Genomic DNA, 22,839 nt, shown 5'->3' on the forward strand with positions numbered 1-22,839 from the left:
ACTCAGCCTGGACGGCCTCCTGGAGATGAGCTGGCATTGGGAGAAGCATAAAGTAATATCAGTTCATCTGGAAAAAAACAAAAAAACAAAAAAACAAAGGATGGGGATTTTAGTGCTTGTGAGCTCAGTGTGAGTCATTAGTGTGCTAATGCAGCCAAGGAAAGGAAAGCTATTATAGGCATATAGTATATAGAAGGCAGAAGAGAGCACTAGGTCCTGGTCAAACTCATCTGGAGCCCTGTGCTCCATTCCATATACCACTTTTTAGGAAGCACATTAAAAGTTTTGAGAGTCTTAGATGGTGAAAGGCCTAGAAGTACACACAGTATGAGAATCAATAGAAAGAACTGAGTATGTTTATGCTGTGGAAGAAAAGACTTTGGGGAAACATGATCATGATCTTCATGATCTTCACTTATGTGATGGACAGGAGAGAAGAAATGGACTTTCTTTTTTAAATCTCAGAAGGCATAGAAGCAGTGCACAGAAATAAAAGAAGCAAATTTGGGCTTGACAAAAGGGAAAATTTCTTTTCAAGTTAAATATCGAAAGAATTGTTTCCCCTATATCATGGCTCTAGGGCCAGATCAGACAAAGGGCCAGTGGGAGTGAGAGAAGGGGTCACACTTAATTACTTTTCCCAGGGTTTTTGGTTATAGGGCTTTGAGCTATCTCAAATCCAGACTAAGAGACTGAGGGAAATTGGTGGCAATGGTCTGAGCAGACCAAAATGTATAGTCTTCTGTCTCTCCAGCAAGATGATTTCCTCACTGGGCTAGGTCAGCTTGCCTTCCCCACTCATAGAAGCTGGTGCTGGTTCATTGATGTTGGTAATAAATGGAGAGATCACAGACATAAAGATGTTTACAAGTATTAAAGTGCTATTGAAATGTTCATTGATATTTTTATCTTTAGAATGTTTCTGCTGTGTGCAAAGTGAGAGGAAGCACCTTGGTCCTATGGGCCACATAAGTCCTGCAAAATCATTTGCTAAGGCAACCACAGTCAATTATGAACTAAAAGCTAGGCATGACAATATCCTACTGCTTGAGTGTTCTCTAAAATGATAATTTTGTATGGCCCACAGATGATGTTATAAATATCCAAATGGCCCTTGGCAGAACAAAGGTTTCCCCAGCCCAGGTTGAATGGGGAGAAAGCCAGCAGCTCAGAATCAGGAAGATCTAGATTCAAGTATTAACTACTGTGTGATCTGGGCTCTGGTAATAAGTAGTGAGCAAGTTGCTGAGCTGAATAGATATTGGGAATTTCCTTAGTTGGCTATTTCCTACCTGGTTAAATAATAGCTCTAGACCTAAAAAAGAAAAAAAGTATAAAGAGTAGACACTGATTGGTTAAAGTTCTAAATATTAGATTTCTTTAGGAAAAATCAGTCTTAAATTATATTTAGACTTTGACCGTGATTTCCCAAGGGTTTTTGCACTGTTAAGCAAGAATGATTCTGGCTCACTTTTCCTTGCTTTGTCTAAAGCGCTTAGACAGGAAAGGGTAAAAGGTTGGCTTTGATCCTATGGAGCACTAGGCCAAGAGAGTGTGCAATTGAATTGCTTGTTTGACTTTCTGTTTCTTTTGGGAGCCTTCCCTGACTTTTAAGAATTGCTACTTTGGAAATCTTGAATATGTATAAAACTTTGATACTGGAAAGCTTGAAAACCTTTTCTCTCTTTTTAAGGGTGGAAGGCACGTAGATTATGTGGTGGATCAAATCGTTGGCAAACTGATTGAAGTAGTTAAGAAAAAGAACAAAGCTGGAGTATCAGTAAAGCCATTTCAAGTAAGTAGTCTAACACATTCCCTAAATCCCTGAAAAATTATGAAGAATTTTCAACACTGTGTTTTTTTTCCTCTTAACAGGTAAAAAACCACATATGGGTTTTTGTCAATTGTCTTATTGAAAATCCAACTTTTGATTCTCAGACAAAGGAAAACATGACTCTGCAACCCAAAAGCTTTGGGTCTAAGTGTCAGCTATCTGAGAAATTTTTCAAAGCAGTGAGTAGAACAATCCTTATTTACTTTTTTTTGAATAGGGAAACATGGTAATTGATTATCTGATTTACTACTTAATCATCTCTCTCCTCTTCCCTAAGTCTGGGTTGTCACTCAAAGGCTCTGTCCTGGACCACCTTCTCTTTCTGTGCTCTTTGATTTGATATCCTTACACCCACATGTTCAGTGGTCATCTACACAAGTGACTCCAAATCTTTCACTTTACACACACACACACACACACACACACACACACACACACACACACACAAGTACATGCGCATAACTACTTGGATGTCTCATTGACATCTTAAAAATGTCTTCATAGAACTCATTATTTCCCCCCCATCCAAACTTACCCTTTCTGCAAACTTCTGCCTTTTTGTTGTGGGCACTACCAGGTTTATAATTTTGAAGTCATCTGTGGTTCTCTTGCAATTTTTAAAATAATTTTTAAATGTTTTGAAATTGTTTATATTTATTTCTTTTTCAAACAACACCATTACTTCCCAGTGACTATCTTTTTGTCTTCTGTCTTTGTCATGTTAAAACCAAGCAAATTCATGTTGTAATGTTAAAAATTTGTCAGTCAGGAGAACTAAATTCCCACCCAATGTTACTCATTCCTCTGCTACATCTACAGCAACTGAGAATTTGTCTAGTCTTACTGATTCCCTCTGTGTATTTCAGCTCTTTCAAGTAGGAATTATTTTGTTCTTTGTACTTATATCCTCAGAACTTAGCACAAGACTTAGAGGAGAATATCAAATCTAATCAGGCACTGGCTGGTACTTCATCTCGCTCAGCTTCAGTTTCCTTTTCTGGAAAATGGGAAAAACAGCAGTGTCTATCTGCTAGGATTGCTGTAACAATCCAATGAGATAACCCGTAGAAAGTGTTCTGCAATTTTTTAGCACTTCATTGAAATCCCCTTGTGTTGATTGATTCTTTCTCTATATTGCTCACTTCACAGGACATACACACATTTGCTGATACTTAGTAAATGTGTGTTGAATTGAAAGGGCAGAGGTTAGATAAGTGAGTGTTTTAGAATCCCAAATAACATGTTTATAAATCAGCTAAATATTTTCAAGTGATCCAGTAGGGAAATAAATCCTTTTCTTTTTAGGCTTCCAACTGTGGTATTATAGAAAGTATTCTGAACTGGGTCAAATTTAAAGCTCAGACTCAACTGAACAAGAAGTGTTCCTCAGTAAAATACAGTAAAATCAAAGGCATTCCCAAACTGGATGATGCGAATGATGCAGGTACGAAAGACCAGTTTACTTGTATATTTTTACTATTACAAGTTCAAGATTTTCTTGTTCAAATTCTTTAGGAAATGAGGTGTTTGAATAAAGCGAATTTTATTCAATTTCTTGAACAAGAAATTGAACTATCTGGATTACTAATTTTTTTTTTTTTTTTTTTACTGAACTACAATTCATTTGAAGACACAAAAATTATAATACAATTTAATTTTTCTGACCTTAGAAAGCAATTAAGGAACTTAGAGTGCTATAGGATCATTCTAGACCTTATTGTACTCATCTAATTAAATAATAAGGTTTTATAAAATTGTATCTAAGATTCTTTCCAGTACTAAAATTTGATGATTATCTTCATAGCTATTAGTGTTAAATTAAATTCTTTGAATAAATTAAAATTTAATCAGATTTGGTCATTATCATAATTTGTTCAAAATTTTCTATGCACTTGAAAACTAGAATATATGCTTAATACTTATGTGTAATATAAAGAATATTGTTATTCTCCTATTTCTATACCTGATCTCCAAGATACCAGTTCAGTTTTTTTTAAAGTCTACTTGAGCAGTAAAGGTATGATTTGAGAAAGAAACCATAAGTTTTTAAAAATAAACAATAAAGAAAAATAATATATGTTTGTAATTAATCATTTTCACAATTTTTTATTATTAATAGAGAATTGCTTACTGAGTAAATATGGTTCTCCAGTGTGTTCATATTTTCAAAGCATAAGATATTTAATTTTTTCTCTAGTGAATCTTCCCTTTGACTTGTTCTCTTTTCCTCTTTTGTAAGGTGGCAAACATTCCCTAGAGTGTACACTCATATTAACCGAAGGAGATTCTGCAAAATCATTAGCAGTTTCTGGGTTAGGTGTGATTGGACGAGACAGATATGGAGTCTTTCCACTCAGGGGTAAAATTCTTAATGTTCGAGAAGCTTCACATAAACAGGTAAAGATATTAAATTACTATTATACTTATATGATATAAATTGTATTTTATTTGTTATTCACTTTACTGAATATCAACATTTTTACACAGATTATGGAAAATGCAGAAATCAACAACATTATTAAAATAGTTGGTCTTCAGTATAAGAAAAGTTATGAAGATGCAGAATCTCTGAAAACCTTGCGTTATGGAAAAATTATGATTATGACTGATCAGGTACATTTTAAAAGCTGTCACTTAATTATAATGTTCTTTGGTCAAGTTATTTAGGTCTTTATTTTGTGAGCTTGCTCTTGGCTATTAATATATTTAATTTTTGTTCAGAATACATTTTTCACTATTTAACTTATTCAATGACTTTGTAACTTAACCTTTTAAACTAGTTAATATTATACATAAAGATATATGTGTATGTGTATACACACATATATATATATCTTAAATGATGTGCATAGTTAGTAGCAGCTGATTTTTTTAAAGTCATGGGTGAAGAATGCCATTTATACAGTACTTGAAATGAGAAAAGCAAACCAATAAAATCAAGAATTCAGAGGCAGTACAGGGTGGAGTAGGAAGGGACAATGGGACACCAGTGGGTCCCTGTAGGGGATTTTATTGCTTGGAAGTGAAACTAGGCAGGGAAGCAGACGCAAGATAGACCAAACTGAATCTAGGTTCTGCTCTCTCTAAAGGAAGGCTTTGGGAAGACTTTGGTCTTCTATCCTCCAACTCTCCAACACAGGGAGAAGAGGCTGAGGGGATGGTATCAAGTTGGGCTTGAGTTAGTTGGCAGCAAGGGGAGAGTAGAAACAATGGGAAGAGGCATCTTGTTCCATGGAAGTGAAACCAGACAGAGCACTGATTACAAAGGGGAACCTTATCTTTGTCAGATCAGCCCTCTGCCTGCCCCTTTGATTCTTTCCCTTTTATCTTCTGAAGGTTGTTCCCACTCTCATTTCCATTTTGTCTTTCACCTTCAGTCCTTCCAGGTTTCTTGTTTACAAACACTCTTATATCTCTCTCGTTAAAACATCTTCACTTGATTTGATGTATCATCTTTAACTATTGGCTTCTTTCTTCCTCTTTTCAGCTGAATTCCTTGAGGAAGACAATTGTCTACACTAGGTGCCTTTCCTTTCTATCTTCTCACTTGGTTTTAATACCTACCTCCACTTCCCCTACCATCTATTTTCTGATGTCAGCATTCATCTCAAAAAATTCTCTCCAACATTACCAGTGATTTCAAATCTAATCTTCATCCTTCTTGACCTAATACAGGCTTTGAAATCAGCAGGCACCATCTTCTGGATAGGCTCTGCCCTTTTTCCTAGCCCTTGTCTTAGTGCTGACCGCTTTTTTGTCCCCTTTGCTGGATCTTCATGCATCTGGAGTGGTGGGGGGAGTGTTGCACTTTAAGGCTTTGTCAGTCACAAACATTTATTAAACATTTGCTCTGTGTAGGAAAGGTAAGCTTTCAAAGAGCTTGCAGTCTGATGAGGGAAATAACATACAAACAACTATGGATTAATGAATTCTAAAATAATTAACAGAGAGAATTAAAGTATTAAAGAAGATCAGGAGAAACTTCCTATAGAGATAGAATTTTGAGCTGGTACTTTAAGGAAGCCAGTAATACCAAGAAGGGCAGTGTTCCAGGCTTGGCAGACAGCCAGAGAAAATGTCCAGGATTGGAGAGGGGCTGTGTGGTCAAGGATTTGCCAGGGAGTTGGCATCATTGGCACTGCCCTGATTCTTCTCTCCTCCCTTCAAGTTGTCTGTCTTGATAATCTCATCAGCCTCCATGGGTCAAGGATCATTTCGAAGAACTTGATTCTCACGTCTCTCCCTTCCTCTTTCCCCCATTTCTTTCTGATCTACAGCCTCACATCACCAACTATCTTTTGGATATTTCAAATTATATATCTTACAGGCACTTTAAACTCAACATGTCTAAAATAGGATTAATTCTCTTTTTACCAAGACCCTACCTTTTCCTGCAAGATTCTTGTTAGTGTGAGGAGTCTCCTTCCAGTTCCCGTGCTCTCCCCGGCAGCATCAGTGATCTGGTCAGCCCTTCTTGCCCTTGCGTCTCTCCTGTCCTGGTAATTTCCCCTTCTCTGCACTCAGACAGCTGCCTCCTTATGACAGATCTCTGGTCTCATTCCCAGACTATGGCACCAGCTTCTCAGGAGTCCTCTCAGTCCTCTCCATGTTCCAGCCCACAGTCACTCCACAGTTGGAGTCCAGATGTCCACTAGTGCCTCCTCTTTGGATTGTTGAAGGCTCTTCATGACGTCATCCCAATCTCCTCATGCTTTAGGATGAGTTGTCATTGGCTCCTGGTTGTTCTTGACCCAGGACAATCCATCACTGGACTCTGACTCATTATTCGCTTTCATTTCTTGGCTCAACTCAAATTGTACTTTCTGTGGTCAGACTCTTCTGTTCCTCTAGTTCCTAGTAGTTTCCTTCTGACTTTGTGCTCCTAGGAGACACTTTATGTGGACACAGTGTATCTCCATTATCTCCATTAGATTTTGTAATCTAATTGTATCTCCATTAGATTTTGGCCTTCTTTAAAGCAGGTGCTCCATTTTTGTCTTTCTTTGAATCTGCAGGACTTGGTAAATCATAGGTACATAATAAATGTTTGTTGGCTGATAGGCCAACTTTTCTTTTCTTTCTTTTTGCCTTCCTTTCCCCCAATCTGTCCCTTCCAACAACCCCTTAGAACAAGTATAAGGGAATGTATTGCTATAAAAAAAAAAAAAAAAAAAAAAAACACATAGAAATTGAAGTTAGGAGCCCTGCATTCCAGCCTCAGCTCTGAACTCTTTTAAGCTTGTGTGACTGGGTCAAGTTATGATATCTCTAAATTTCAGCTTCCTTCTAGGAAAAATGGGAATGATATTTACATCTATCTACCCATCTCAAAGAGTTGTTAAGAGAAAAGTCTTTGTAAACCTTGTAAACCTTACTGTATAAATATGAATTTTAATTTGCTTTATTTATGTTTCATTGAATATTTATATATATTCACATATATGGAGCTTAAGTTAATGAAAGAACAAACTAATACTAAGCAGCTTTCAATGGTATCAATATAAGAAGAATGGGAGAAAAATTGAAAATTTGTGATGGGTCCTTAATGCACCACATGATTTCTCTCTAGGATTGTTTCCAGTCATGATAGAGGGGGTTCACTGACTTGCAGGTAAAAGTAGCATTCTCATTGGGAAGGAAGATCATGAACTAGAAAATTCTTGTCTTCCAGAGGTTTCCTTTCCTAATAAAAAATCATAACTAGTATGTCATCATATTTTGAATCCTTATAGGTTGTTTTTCATTTGTAAACTAAAATGAAACTCCAAATATTAGGTTATGCTAATATTTATTTTTGTTGTCATTAGGAGTCATGATTTCATTGGGTGCTTATTATGCTAATGAAAGCACAGGTCCAGTCAGCAACTTAGTTCTTTCAATTCTTTCATGGGAGCTTTGTTTCATGGCTATTTCCTTGTTCATACTATGGAAGAATTTTTTTATGCCAAACTTCAAAAAATATCTTTCTTATCATATTTCCTATTTTGTTACTTAATATATTCTGTTATTTAAAGTAAAATTACTTAAAGTAAAAAATAATAATGATGATAACTAGCATTTATATAATACCTATTATGTACCAGACACTGCCTTTGTCTTACTTGATTCTTACAACAGTTCTGCAAGGTAGGTGCTATTATTATCACCATTCTACAGTTGAGGAAATGGAGACAAACAGATTACTTCCTCAAGGTCATATAGCTAGTAGGTTTTTGAAATGGGATTTGAAGTCAGGTCTTCCTGATTCCAGGCCTAGCTTTTACCATTTGGTAAAATTCCCTATTTATTTCTTTTAAAAAATTGGTGTGTTTAGCTTTCCTTTTCTAAAATTTTTGTATTTTTTCTTAACTTTTATAATATTTAGGATCAAGATGGTTCTCACATAAAGGGTTTACTTATTAACTTCATTCATCATAATTGGCCTTCACTTTTGAAACATGGTTTTCTTGAAGAGTTCATCACTCCCATTGTAAAGGTACAGTTTACATTAAAAACTTTTAAAATAGTGCAATTTTGAAGCCTAACAGACAAACTGAATGTATTTGTTGTTATCTTTAAGGCAAGCAAAAATAAGCAGGAGCTTTCCTTCTATAGTATACCTGAGTTTGATGAGTGGAAGAAACATATAGAAAACCAGAAAGCCTGGAAGATAAAATACTACAAAGGTTTGTGTTTCAAGTCTTTTAAGTTACAGGAGACTGCTACTGTTTTTCATGTGGGTGTTCTAAGCAGTTTCTAATATTTCTTTAATAGAAAACTATTTTGAAGAACATTTTCTTTATGCTTTAGAACATATTATATTGTGGATTTTTTTCTCTCATTATGTAGGGTTGGGTACCAGCACAGCTAAAGAAGCAAAGGAATATTTTGCTGACATGGAAAGGCATCGGATTTTGTTTAGATATGCTGGTCCTGAAGATGATGCAGCTATTACTCTAGTATGACAATTAGCTCTTGCCCTTTCTTTCTTTCCCCCTCCTAGCTTCCTGTTGCTTGACATATTACCTAAGAAAAAATTCCAACTCAAGGTCTAGTAAGTTTTTCAGGCTGTGTATTGTAGAGACATCATAAATTGCTTGATATTTTATCATAAAAGCCCTCTTGGATATTAAAACTCACAGCAGTATAAGATGCATTATAGTAGAAATATAATTCCCTGCAAACAGAAAAAAAAAAGAAATTCCTAGTAAGAAATTTTAGGGTTTTTATCATTACTAAAATTTAGTTTAGGCAGATGAAATCTCAATTTTACTTAAATAACATCTTTAATGATCTCCTATTTCAGGCATTCAGTAAGAAGAAGATTGATGACCGTAAAGAATGGTTAACAAATTTCATGGAAGATCGAAGACAGCGCAGGTTACATGGTCTGCCAGAGGTTAGTTGTGAAATGATGGTCTGTTGAGGGGGAAGTAAGAATCAAAATGAATGCAATAATAATGACAACATTATTATATACCTTTTCTCTTAGCAATTTTTATATGGTACAGCCACAAAGCATTTGACTTATAATGATTTTATCAACAAGGAGTTGATTCTTTTCTCAAACTCTGACAATGAAAGATCTATACCTTCTCTTGTTGATGGTAAGTCTCTTATTTATTTAAAAATATTGTCTAATTATTCAATTAACAAACATTTATTAAATAATTGTTATGTACTAGCCATGAAAATGAAACTGTTTCTGCCCTCAGGAAGTTTGAACCCAGAGGAAATAACGCATATATATATATATAAGTATATGAAAAATATGTGCTTACTAAATATAAATTAGTTTCAAGGGAGAGGAACCTACAGTTGAAGGGGGGTGGTCAGGAAAGGCCTTGTGTAAGGTGGAGTTTTGAAGAAAGATAGGAATACCAGAAACTGGAACTTAAAGAATGGGAATACACTAGGTCGGGGGGGAGAGGCATAAACTGCCCTGGAGAAGGAAGGTGACATTTCTGATAATTAAAGTCAAAGGTCAAATAGGCTGGACCGAAAAGTATCTAAAGGGGAGAAATCTAGAATAAGGGTAAGGTTGACTTAAATTGTGAAGGGCTTGAATGCCCCCAAGAGGTGCTTGTATTTGATCTTAGAGATAACAGGAAGTCACTGGAGATTCTGGAGAAGGGATTTGCCCTGAACAATCCTGTGCTTTTGGTTTAGGTCTTTTCAGGATTGTGGAGATAGAATAGAGAGGAGGGAGATAGCTAAGACCAATTAGGGAAACTCCTGCAATAATCTTAAATGAGAGACAAGATGGAGCTGAACCAGGATGCTGGCTGTAAGTGGAGAAAAGAAGTCAGCTGCAAGAAATGTATAGAGAGAAGTGGCAAGATTTGATGTAGGATAAAGGAGAGGAGGAAATTGAATGTGATTTTAAGATCATATACCTGTGACACTGGGAACATGGTGATATCCTTTCAGAAATATGGAAAAGGGATAGATTTCCAGAGAAAGAGAATAAGATTTTTTTTTCTTTTATATGTGAGTTTGAGATGCTTATGAGAAGGTTTAAAATATACCCTGGGCAGTTGGTGTTACAGACCAGAATTCAGGGGAGAGAATTCCTGGGAAATCATCTTGGTTGAGAGGTTACTTAAACACATGAAAGAGAACTAGCAATGGAGAATGAGGAGGACCATTCAGACAGGTAGGAGTTGTTATGGAAATCCAGAGAAGAGAACATTTAGGAAGGGGGGCGGTGGTCACCCCAAAGGTTTAGGAGGATGAGAACTGAGGAAGGCTCACTGGATTTGGTAATTATAAAAGTCATTTCAAAGGAGTGAGAAAAGAAGAAGAGTGCAGATGGTTACCACAGAGCATGTTTGAGTATGAAAGGCCAGAGAAATATAGGATGAAACAGTGGTGGCTTTGAATGATAAGTTTTTCAAAGTGAGGTAGAACTGCATCAGGGAAGGAAACAGCAGATTGGAAAAGAGGATGAGAAAGGTGTGGGGCATGAATGGTGGTGGGCATAATAGGTGGGAGGAGATGAGAGGGAATGAGAAAATAGAGGTGTGTATCTGTTGTGGGGAATATGATTAGAGAACTGGAGTACTAGTTGTCAAAAGATTGCCTTGTAATAGAGAGGGTCGGACTGACTGACATTTGTGACAGAAATTTGTAGCAGATCCAGGCAACTCGTTGTGGGAGATTTTTTTCAATATTGTCCTGGAGCTGGCCTATTAATAGGAACAAAAGTGTTAGCAGGACTTCTCCACAGTTGGGTATTCTCCCAAGCTTTCACCATATTTTGTTTTCTCACTTTCTTCTCTTCAGCAGAATACTAGGGGTAAATTTGAAGTCATAATGAGGATGGACAATAGATTTGGGAAAAGTAAAGTCATAGTGAGAAGATGATTATAGATAAAAAAATAGATAGTAATGATGGGATTAAGAATATGACCATATCCCTATATGTGGCTGAGATTAAGTAAAAGAGTAGGTCATGGAGTTGAGGGGATTGAAGTCTGAGGAGCCAGGGAATTGAAGGTACCATCAAAGTGTACATTGAAGTTCTAGTATAAAGACAAGCTTTGGATGGAGAGAAATAATTTAAGCCAAGTACTGAACTCTTTGATGAATGGAGAATTATGTAGAGCCTGTACATAACTAGCCTCATGATTTTGATTGGATAGCATAAATCTTATGGAAGAAAGGGTGCTGAGTAAGGGGAGTTATAGGTAGGGGAAGATCTAGAAGAGACAGTAGGGAACAGTGAGGAATATGCAAGTAGATATAACCAATGTCAGAAAGGATGGTCACAGGCACACTGTCTGATGAGGAGAACCAGACCTTAGTGAGTGCCAAAAAATAGAATAGAGCATAAGAGGAAGAAGTCTCAGTAATAAAAGGAAAGTTGGTTAACAGTTGAACAGGAGGCTTCTGGGAGGCACAGAGGGAACAAAGGGTAGGCAGAGCTAGAATAGGACATGAGAGGGTTATAACTGTAGTGGGTAGGGATAAAACATTAGAAAATGCTGGCAGTAAATGATAATTGTGAAAATATGTTTAGAAGAATTGCACATTTAAAATTTAAAAAAGAAAGTGCTGGCAGTAGGAGGGCTAAAAGGGATTTCATTAGACATCTAGACAATCTTTATCCCTAAGAAAGGAAGAGCAAGAGGTTAGAATTCCCTGTCCCTTGGGATATAGCATTTTATCTTTTGTCTGGTGCTCATACTCTCAGGAGTATGTCAATTCTCTTTTGAACATAAGAGAAGGAAGAAAATCAAGGGGCTTATTTTGGTGACTTTCCCTGTCAATAATGTTTTGGCAACACGAAATCTTTTTATTTGAATCTTTGGTCCTTAACTGGATTGTGGAGGTGTCTCAAGGTACAAGACCTAGTGCCTGTGACTAGTTCTGGTGACATGGAAGACCTGTGATCTAAAGGAAAGGCCTTAAGCTAAATCATGGAGTCAAAAAGGGAACTGACCCATCTGTGGTTCATCTTTTTAAATTATGTACATTTATGTATATAGAAAGTTTACTAGATGAGTTCAGATAATCCAGCTCTTACTACCTGTTCACAAATAATTTGCTTTTCTGATTATCCCAGTGATACTCATCTCTACTCCAAACTTATGTTCTTTGTAGTCTATATATTTCAAAGGTTCCAAAAATTGCTTTTCAAAGGAAAATGCAACTTTTTTTTTGAAGGAAAGGACCATATATTACATTACATTCCCTCACAGTGATGGACACATAGTGGTTTTCCTGCTTTAAAGGCAAAAGAAATTTAGGATAACTTTTACCCCTCTATGTTATTGTTTTGTTTAGAACCCAGGAGTAACTAGCATTTTGTTCATATTTAAATCTAAAAGCCCACAAAAAGATTTCTGGCATCAGTGGATAAGCCCGTATCACTAGAAAAAAATTCTTTATGATTGGTACTTTGCTTTTAGGATAAAGGGGAAAAGAGCATAGAATTAATAAAGTAAATGTGTTAACATAAGCTTTATGTATCGGTCTTATATATATGGCACAAGTTCTCAATTTGAAGATAATTTGCTTATTTTTGTCCGTATTATATTTATTCAAAATAAAACCATGTTTGTCTTCTTTTTCTGAATGAGCAGAAAATTGTTGGTGTTAAAGTGCATTAAAGCCATCACTTTTAGTCATTTTAAGAATTCTTTCCTTTTCTTTTCTTTTCTTTTTAAATAGGCTTTAAACCAGGTCAACGAAAAGTTTTGTTTACCTGTTTTAAGAGAAATGATAAACGGGAAGTCAAAGTTGCTCAATTGGCTGGATCAGTTGCTGAGATGTCTGCTTATCATCATGGAGAAGTAAGTCTTAAGAAAATTGGAAGCAATTTCATTCTCTCATTTCAAATATACATATTACTTACAGATATACATAGGAAAAAAAGCACAGTCAAAAAATTCTTTGTTTACAATAATGAGAGTTATAGATTTAATAAAATAATAAATCATAGAAATTTCAAGATAGTTGTTACCCATTTTAGGGAAAGTATCACTTGAAATTTAGATTAATAATCCTGTATTTTCTGTGTTTCTATTTTCTAGCAAGCTCTAATGATGACTATAGTCAATTTGGCCCAGAACTTTGTTGGAAGTAACAATATTAATTTGCTTCAACCTATTGGTCAGTTTGGAACTAGGCTTCATGGTGGGAAAGATGCTGCAAGCCCTCGTTATATTTTTACAATGTTAAGGTAACTTCCTATTAGAATAAAAGATGTTTTGAGATTTGCTGAAATGAACTAAAAGATTAAACTTGTGCATGATGTGTTTGTCTTACTTTGTTGTTGTTTGAAGTTGTGTCTCTACTTAAGTGTCTTACTTGTACTCTGATGCCCCATTATGGCAGAGAGGTAACCATGGATACTCATGATGGGGCTATATTGGTGGGGGTCAGACTCTGGCAGGTCGTACCAAGTGGTCAGCCATCCTTAGCAATGTACCTTCTGAGAACCAACCAAGCTAAGTATGGAGAGGTTCATCACTAGATGGTTTCATAATGATTGATTTTTTTGACTAATAATTCCTCATGATTCTGCCACCTCAAAGAGGGGCTGCCATATGCATTAGGTGGACTGAGAAAGCTCCACATCTAGGAATTATTGAAGTATTGAACTAAAGTAGAGACTTGTGCACTCTGTGTATAGTACATTATGATTTCTTGTGAAATCAGTTTTAAGGAATTAAAATTTTTCTTTTCCTTATTATATAATGTATTCTTACAATCGGTTGAGGCATACTATGGTGATTACATGCTAAGAACATATATTATTATTTCTGTTTAGATAAATCCGTAGATTAATCAGTGTTTTCAAATGAAGGATCATCAAGTGTTTAGAGTTAGTAGACCATAGATTTGTCTCTTTCGATATTAAGTAGACAAAATAGAATTCTATTATTTTAACCTTTCATCTGAGTGAAAATATGTATTTGGAAATGAAAAAATTTAGTATTTTATTATCTTATTCTAATTTTACTCTTGTATAATTGAATATAAACAATAAGAGCTACAGGCAATTATGTAAAAATTTTATACTAATAGACTCCTGAAAAAAAGCTAAATGTATAATTAAAATATGAAGTGTGCACCTTTTAATATTTTTTGTTATCAGAATCTCAACAGATATTCTATTTTCTGCTTATTCTTAGCACCTTATCAAGGCTACTTTTCCCTTCTGTGGATGACAACCTGCTTAAGTTCCTTTATGATGATAACCAGCGTGTAGAGCCTGAATGGTATATGCCCATAATTCCCATGGTTTTAATAAATGGTGCTGAAGGCATTGGTACTGGATGGGCCTGTAAGCTTCCCAACTATGATGCTAGAGAGATTGTGAACAATGTCAGAAGGATGTTGGATGGCTTGGACCCTCATCCCATGGTAATAAGTTAACATTTGTTAGACTATATTTCTTCTGGTTTAAAACACTTATATAATTATTTTGAAAAAAGTAGAACAGTTAGTTTTCTTTTCTGAAGCATGCTATACAAATAAAAGCTCTATTTATGAATTGATTTGATATGTATATTGCTAAAAACTGTTATTTGGTAAAATGTGTGTCCAAGATACATTTATACAATATTAACTATGTTTTGGGGATATAAAGATAACATTGTATCTTTTCTTTTGATAAATAATATTTTATTTTTTTTTCAAATTATATATAAAGATAGTTTTCAGCATTCACTTTTTTATAAGCCATTTCAAATTTTTTCTCTCTCCCTCCCCACCCTCTTCCTCCCTAAGATGACAAGCAGTCTGATATAGGTTATATATTATGTGCAATTATGTAAACATATTTCTACATTGATTATGTTATGAAAAAAGAAACAGAACAAAAGGGAACAGCCCCTCTCAACACACACACACACACACACACACACACACACACACACACAGTGAAAATAGAATGCTTCTATCTGTATTCAGACCCCTTAGTTCTTTCTCCAAATGTGGAATGCAGTTTTTATTATGAGACTTTTGAACTTGTCTTGGATCATTGTATTACTGAGAAGAGCAAAGTCAATCATTGTGCAATGTTGCTTTTACTGTATACAATATTCTGGTTCTCCTCACTTCACTCAGCATCAGTTCGTGTAAGTTTTTCCAAGTTTTTCTGAAATCCACCTTCTCATCATTTCTTATAGCATAATAGTATTCCATTACATTTGTATACCAGTTTGAGATATTCTATAATTGATGGGCATTCCTTCAGTTTCCAGTTCTTTGCCATCACAAAGAGGAGCTATAAATATTTTTATAAATGTAGGTCTTTTCCTCTTTTATATCATCTCTTTGGGATATAAACCAATTAGTGGTATTACTGGATTAAAAGATATGCACAATTTGATTGTCCATTAGGCATAGTTTCAAGTTGCTCTCCAGAATGGTTGGTCCAATTTACAACTTCACCAACAATGAATGCATTAGTGTCCCAATTTTCTTACATCTTCAACATTTATCATTTTCATTTTCTGTCATATTAGAAAATCTTATAAGTATGAGGTGATACCTTAAAGTTATTTTCATTTACATTTCTCTAATCAATAGTGATTTAGAGCATTTTAAAAATGTGGCTATGTATAGCTTTAATATCTTTATTGAAAAACTGCCTGTTTAGATCCATTGACCAATTATCAATTGGAGAATGACTTACATTCTTAGATTTTTGACTCATTTCTCTATATCTTTGAAATGTGAGGTCTTTATTAGAAACAATTGCTGTAAAAAGTGTTTTTCAATTTCTGCTTTCTTTCTAATCTTGGTTGCATGGGTAATCAAATGACCAATTTTGCATTTAATAATGTTCTGTATCTCTTCTTTAGTCACAAATTATTCCCTTTTCCACAGATTTGACAGGTAAACTATTTCTTGCTCTTCTAATTTACTTATGGTATCACTCTTTATATCTAAATCATGTAACCATTTTTACCTTATAGGCATGATGAGGTGTTAAATGTTTCTCTATGCCTCGTTTCTGCCATATTGTTCTCTAATTTTCCCAGCAGTGTTTTGTCAAATAGTGAGGTCTTATCCTACAAGTCTTTGGGTTTATCAAACAGTAGATTTCTATAATTATTTCCTATTGTGTACCTAATCTAGTCCACTGCTCTAGCCCTGTTTCTTAGCCAATACCAAATAATTTTGATGATTGCTGCTTTGTAATAGTTTTAGATCTGGTATGGCTATTTCCATCTTTGTTTTTTTTTCCCTTTAATTCCCTTTATATTTCTGACTTCCAGATGAATATTATCTACAGTTATTTAAAAAGGGATTTCTCTTTATCTCTTCTTGCTGATCTTTATTGGTAGTATATAGAAATACTGATGATTTATGTGGATTTATTTTATATCCTACAACTTTGCTAATATTGTTAATTATTTCAAGTGATTTTTTTTTAGTGGATTCTCTTAAATATACCATCATCTTCTGCAAAGAGTGTTTTGTTTCCTCATTGCCTACTTTTATTCCTTCAATTTCTTTCTCTTCTCTTATTGCTATTGCTAACATTTCTAGTACCATTTCTAATAATTGTGGTGATATCATAGGCATTCTTGTTTTACCTTTTTTTCATTGGGAAGGATTCTAGCTTATCCCCATTACAAATAAAGTTTGCTGATAACTTTAGATAGATACTACTTATCATTTTAAGGAAAGCTTCATTTTTCCTATATTCTCCAGTGTTTGTAATTGGAATGAATTCTATATTTTGTGAAAAGCCTTTTTTGCATCTTTTCAGATAATTGTATGATTTCTGTTGGTTTTGTAACTGACATTGTCAATTATAGAACTAGTTTTTTCTAATATTGACCAACCCCTGTATTCCTGATGTAAATTCCATCTGGTCATAGTGTAGTGTTGTGGTGATTAATTGATGTAATTTCTTAATTTATATTTTGATAATATATTTTTTTAAATGTTTAAAATGTTTTAAAATGTTGCATCAAAATTCATTAGGGAAACTGGTCTATAATTTTCTTTTTCTCTTTTAGTTCTTTCTGGTTTGCGTATCATATTTGTGTCATAAAACAGAATTTGGTATTTTCCAAAATAGTTTATATAGTATTGCAATTAATTGTTCTTTAAATATTTGGTAGAATTCATTTGTAAAACCATCTGGTCCTGGAATTTTTTTTTTCTTAGGGAGTTCCTTGATGACTTGTTCAATTTCTTTTTTTCTAAAATGGTATTATTTAAATATTTGATTACTTTTTCTTTTCATTTGGACAATTTATATTTTTGTATATATTCATCCATTTCACTTAAATTTTCAGATTTATTAGCATGCAGTTGGGAAAAATGGCTCTTAATTGTTGCTTTAATTTCCTCTTTGTTTTTGGAAATTCACTCTTTTCATTTTTGATACTGTTAGTTTGCTTTCTTCTTTTTTATTTTTTATTTTATTTTTGCTGAGGCAATTGGGGTTAAATGACTTGCCCAAAGTCACACAGCTAGGAAGTGTCTGAGGCCAGATTTGAATTCAGGTCTTCCTGACTTCAGGACTGGTGTTCAGGACTGGTAGCTATGCCACCTAGTTACCCTGGTTTCTTCTTTTTTAAAAAAATTAAATTAACCAAAGGTTGATCTATTTATTGTTTTTTTTTTTTTCACAAAATCAGCTATTAGTTTTATTTATTAGTTCAATAATATTGCTTTTAATTTTATTACTCTTTCCTTTGAAAGAGGAAAGAGATTAAATCTACATGAGAGGACCCATTTAGCATTATATCCCTAGTGGGAAGTATGGCTCAAGTTCTGAAAGGATGAAAATCATTATGGGTGAAGAGGTGGGAGAGAGATCAGAGTGAAGATAGATTATGAGAAAGTTCTTTTTGCTCTGGGTATAAGGTAGCTCATGTGTGAACTAAGTAAATGGTTTGGAAAACAGAATAAAAGGGGAAAGTTGGAGAGAGATTACAAAAGACTTGATACAAACTTGGTGTCTAACTAGTAATGGGGAAACAGTTCAAAGATAACCCACATTCTGAGTCTGTACAATGCGGAGAATGGTAATACAGTTAAAAGAAATAGGTAAGTGGGCACCAGGAATCTGAGCCTGGCTGGCAGAGGGAGTGGGGAAGAAGAGTTCAAATTTAGTTATGTTGAACTTCTAATAATGTTAATAAAGTTTGCATTGAATTCCACTGAGCATTTGAAAATATAAATTTACAACATGGAAGAAAAGTCTTGTTTCTCTGAATTCCCTGAGCCTTTTCCCTTGTGTTTACAGCTTCCAAACTACAAAAATTTTAAAGGAACAATCCAAGAAATTGGCCAGAACCAGTATGCTGTTAGTGGCGAAATATTTGTAGTGGATAGAAATACAGTAGAGATCACAGAACTTCCAGTTAGAACATGGACACAGGTTAGTATAAATGCATGACCATGATTGGGAGTTTTAAGCAATTTCTTTTTTTAAAACCAATTTCTAAAACTTGGAATTTACTATTAATAAATACTTTAAAATTTCTGTACTAGAATCTGGATTTCCTTGTATTGAAAGTGCATTTTAGTTTGGTTAAATGATTTTCAAAATATATGTCTATGGGTATTCTCCGTCTTTCCTCTTTCCCTTTTCCTTTTCCCTCCCCTTTGCTTGTCCCCTCTTTTCTCTTCTCTAGTCTTCTTTCTCTCCCTGCTTCTTCCTCTCCTCCTACCATATAGTTACCATCTAATTGAGAACATAAAGTTTTTTCCTATTTTCAACTTGAAAGTTCATAGACGGTTTATGGTATGTTCATAGTTCAGTTTCTCTCTTCTCAATAACTTAGAAGGCAGAAGTAAAATAATAGTGCTTTTATTTTTATTTGGTGATGGAGTAGATTTTTATTGTTGTTTTGGCTTAAAAAATATGGCCACTGAAATCATCACCCATTTAAAATAAGAGAGGAAATTAGCTGTGTGAGGTAAATGCCAAAGATTTTTCCTTGTGCTCTGTATCTTTCCTGTTCTGGGAATGCAGGAAAGTCTTGTAAATTATGGCTTGAATAATTTTTTTCCTGAGAAGGTCATTTTTAGTGATTGGGTAGAAAATGGTTGAGGTGAAAAGCAGATGAATGTTTTCAAAAATTCTCCTGATTAAAGTCTTATGACATGACACTTGTTAATTACTTAGCCAATATATTAGCAAGGGATGGTTGTTTAATCAAAGTACTATTAACATTTTTAAAATACTTGAACACATTAGTTTTGTTTGTTTGTTTGTTTTTTGCTGAGACAATTTTTGCTGACTTGACCAGGTCATACTAGGAAGTGTTATGTGTCTGAGGTCAGATTTGAACTCAGGTCTTCCTTACTTCAGGGCTGGCACTTTATCTGCTGTGCCACCTAGCTGTCCCAAACACATTAGTTTTTAATGAAAATTGGGGTATAAAAATAAGTTATTAAGATTTTTATATGGAAACCCCACCAAATTTTAAAGCTGAGATGAGGTTTTCTTTGATAACCAGTAAATTGCCATTTTTATTTTTGCATTCTTACAGGTATACAAAGAACAGGTTTTAGAACCTATGCTGAATGGAACAGACAAAACACCAGCATTAATTTCTGATTATAAAGAATATCATACAGATACAACTGTGAAATTTGTGGTGAAGATGACGGAAGAAAAACTTGTGCAAGCAGAAGCTGCTGGATTGCATAAAGTCTTTAAACTTCAGACTACTCTCACTTGTAATTCTATGGTAATTTACATTGCATTTACTAAACTCTTTTGTGATATCAAAGTATTGATTGTACTGGGACTGACTATGTAAAAACCTCAATGTGCTTGTTTGTCTTCAAACTATTTGTGGCTATTAATTGACTCTTGTTAGGAAATATAATATATGATTATATAGGAAGAATTTTTGAGACATGATATTTTGTGTAATTTCTTTTATTTCAAGTGAAAATGTTTACTGATTTTTATAAGGAAAACTATTCAATCTTTAAAAAATATCCTTGAAAAACATAAATGTCATTTGTATAGATATATAGACTACAAACTAAAGAATTTAAAGAGAGAAAGCATAGAAGCACTTGATATGTACAAGATTCTGTACTCTGCAATTTAGCCAAGCTGGCTTTGGCCACCCTCATTTGTGACCCTGGCTTCTCCATATCTGCACCTGACACAATCCATGGATCCTTCCAGGAATAAGCTCTGGTCTTGCTGGCACCTCTTAGAATGCCTTTTTTCCCTCTAGAGTCAACCCAAGTGCTGCCTTTTTTTATTAGGACTTTACCATTTCTCATGATTGCTTAGACTCTTACTCTACCAAATGATCCCATCTTTATTTTATTTATACTTACACATGTCTAGATTGTCTCCCTTAGGACAAACACTCTTCTAGTTCTTTCTTTGTATTTTTTTCTCCAGTGCTTAGCATGGTGCTTGGAATATAATAAGCACTTAATAAATGCTTATTCAATTCCTCATTTGTACTTGGGTGCTTAGCACTGTGCTGGCCACATCAATGATGCTTAGGAAATACATTTTGATTGATTGATGTTTGTGTGGCTTGAGACAAATCTAGTACTTTATGGCTATACCTTATACATACATATGTATATGAATATAATTCTAGTGTTTGATAAAGATCAAACACCAACTGTGAATCAAACACTTTACATCTTTCCAGAGTCTAAAATAAGACATGGTTCTGAATCTGATGGAGAGGGTTGTGGGGCTGGAAAACAGATGGATCAAAAAAGGCTTCATGTGGGCGACATTGACTTGGACTTTAAAGAATACCTAGTAATTTAATAAGTTAAAATGGCCTTGTAGACATAGGAAGTAGCCCAAGCAGAGGCAGAGAGTTACAAGAACCCTTGGTACCTTCAGTAGGTGAAGCAGAGCCTAGTCCTTCATTGGTATGGCAAGCTGCCAGAAAGAGGAATACTCAGGAAGGAAGGAAAAAAGAGAGGAGGGCAAGGGAAGGGGGTAGATAAGCAGTTATATAGTGTTTACTGTATGCCAGGTACTGTGCTAATTACAAATATTCTCTCATTTGACCCTGTGAGGTAGACATTATTATTACCATCCCCATTTTATGTTGGAGGAAACCAGCAGGCAAGTTAAATTACTTGTCCAAGGTCACACAGCTAATAAATATCTGAGGCTGGATTTGAATTTAGGTTTTCTTAACTTCAGGCCCAGAGCTCTAACTACTGTACTACCAGTCCACTCTAGGAAGGCCTATGATGTGCATCTGCTTTGCAGATAGTCACAGAGCAAGAGTTCTTAACCTCTTTTTGTGTCAGACTCCTTTAGTAGTTTAGGGGAGCCTATGGCTCCCAATTTTACTTAAAGTGTCATTTAAAAAAAAACCTTTATTTTCACTGACCCAAATGACCCTCTCCCCTCCTCCCCCTCATAGTTTATAGATGCCAGGTTAACAACTCTTAAGAGTTGCTTTTGGCAAGAGAGATTCAGTGATTTGCAGGTCATAGAGCCAGGGTATACCAGAGCCTGGACTTGAGGCCAGATCTTCTTGACTCCAGTGTACTTCTCTATACACTCTACTAGACTAGCTCACTGCTTTATGTGTGTTTGTAATAGTAACATTATGAGTGCATTCATATATATAATATACATATGTGTAATGCATGTATATATGCATGTTTGTATAATGTTTAAATACAAATGTGTGTATCTAATATATCTAATTTACATTGAGGGAATTATATATTTATTTCACATTTACTATATTACATACTCATCTAAGAAAAGCAACCAAAAATTCCTAGAAAAGGAAAGTCATTGATTTAATTTGTACACAAGTCTCCATCTTCTCTGTAAAGATATATATGAAATAATTGGAAGAGTATTTAATTCTGTAGTGCAGTCACTTTACATATCTCTAGCATGCTTTAAGAAATATATATATATAATATATATATAATATATATATATATATATATATATATATATATATATATATACACAAATTTGTAAAACAGATGAATTCATGTGCCACATACACACACCAGATGTTCTCCTTATTCTTTTTGCTCTATTTGCTAGTATTTCCATACTTTTACCTTTGTATTCAGAAACAATATTAGAAATGAGCCAAAGGACCTTGACATGTGGCTCCTGCTATTCTCGCACTTTTTCTTTTCTGTTCTTTGCATCCAATTTCTGGTTCTGCTTTCTGTGTTAGAGGCCTTGAATAACCTTTTTTCTAAACTGTTCCCAGGAGCCACTTAAAGTCAATTGAAGTAGGCATACACTCTGAATTTTTCAGAATCCAAACAATCAGCAGCCTCAAATAACTGGAACTTCTTTTTTATCTACTTTTATGAAAAAAAAAAATCATGTAAACATCTGCTATCAGATATTAATTTTCTTTTTTTTAGAGATTTTAAAAAAATTTATTGATATAATCTTTTTTTATATCACTTTTATTTCCCAATGTATTCCTCCTTAATCCCTTATAAGAAAAAATGAAAAAGGAAGAAGGAAAAATGCCAATGAGACTAATGAAGAATGAATTTTTTTTAAAAGTCATGTTCTAGGGGTATGCCATAGGGATCCTTATTTGTTCAGC

General features: G+C 34.5%; 1 protein-coding gene across 1 annotated transcript in view; it reads left to right on the top strand.

The window, feature by feature from the left end:
- The window catches only part of TOP2B (DNA topoisomerase II beta), an 84,171-nt gene that overhangs the window by 36,917 nt on the left and 24,415 nt on the right, over positions 1-22,839 (top strand). The window contains exons 9-23 of the mRNA XM_052001174.1: positions 1,694-1,795; positions 1,876-2,013; positions 3,140-3,278; positions 4,074-4,231; positions 4,322-4,447; positions 8,199-8,309; positions 8,394-8,499; positions 8,663-8,772; positions 9,120-9,212; positions 9,306-9,420; positions 12,989-13,110; positions 13,351-13,499; positions 14,455-14,686; positions 18,537-18,671; positions 19,789-19,989. Of these exons, the coding sequence (XP_051857134.1) occupies positions 1,694-1,795; positions 1,876-2,013; positions 3,140-3,278; positions 4,074-4,231; positions 4,322-4,447; positions 8,199-8,309; positions 8,394-8,499; positions 8,663-8,772; positions 9,120-9,212; positions 9,306-9,420; positions 12,989-13,110; positions 13,351-13,499; positions 14,455-14,686; positions 18,537-18,671; positions 19,789-19,989 (2,037 nt within the window). The remainder of the gene's footprint in view (positions 1-1,693; positions 1,796-1,875; positions 2,014-3,139; positions 3,279-4,073; positions 4,232-4,321; positions 4,448-8,198; positions 8,310-8,393; positions 8,500-8,662; positions 8,773-9,119; positions 9,213-9,305; positions 9,421-12,988; positions 13,111-13,350; positions 13,500-14,454; positions 14,687-18,536; positions 18,672-19,788; positions 19,990-22,839) is intronic.

This window comes from Antechinus flavipes, chromosome 5, assembly GCF_016432865.1.
Source record: "Antechinus flavipes isolate AdamAnt ecotype Samford, QLD, Australia chromosome 5, AdamAnt_v2, whole genome shotgun sequence".
Lineage (NCBI taxonomy): Eukaryota > Metazoa > Chordata > Mammalia > Dasyuromorphia > Dasyuridae > Antechinus > Antechinus flavipes.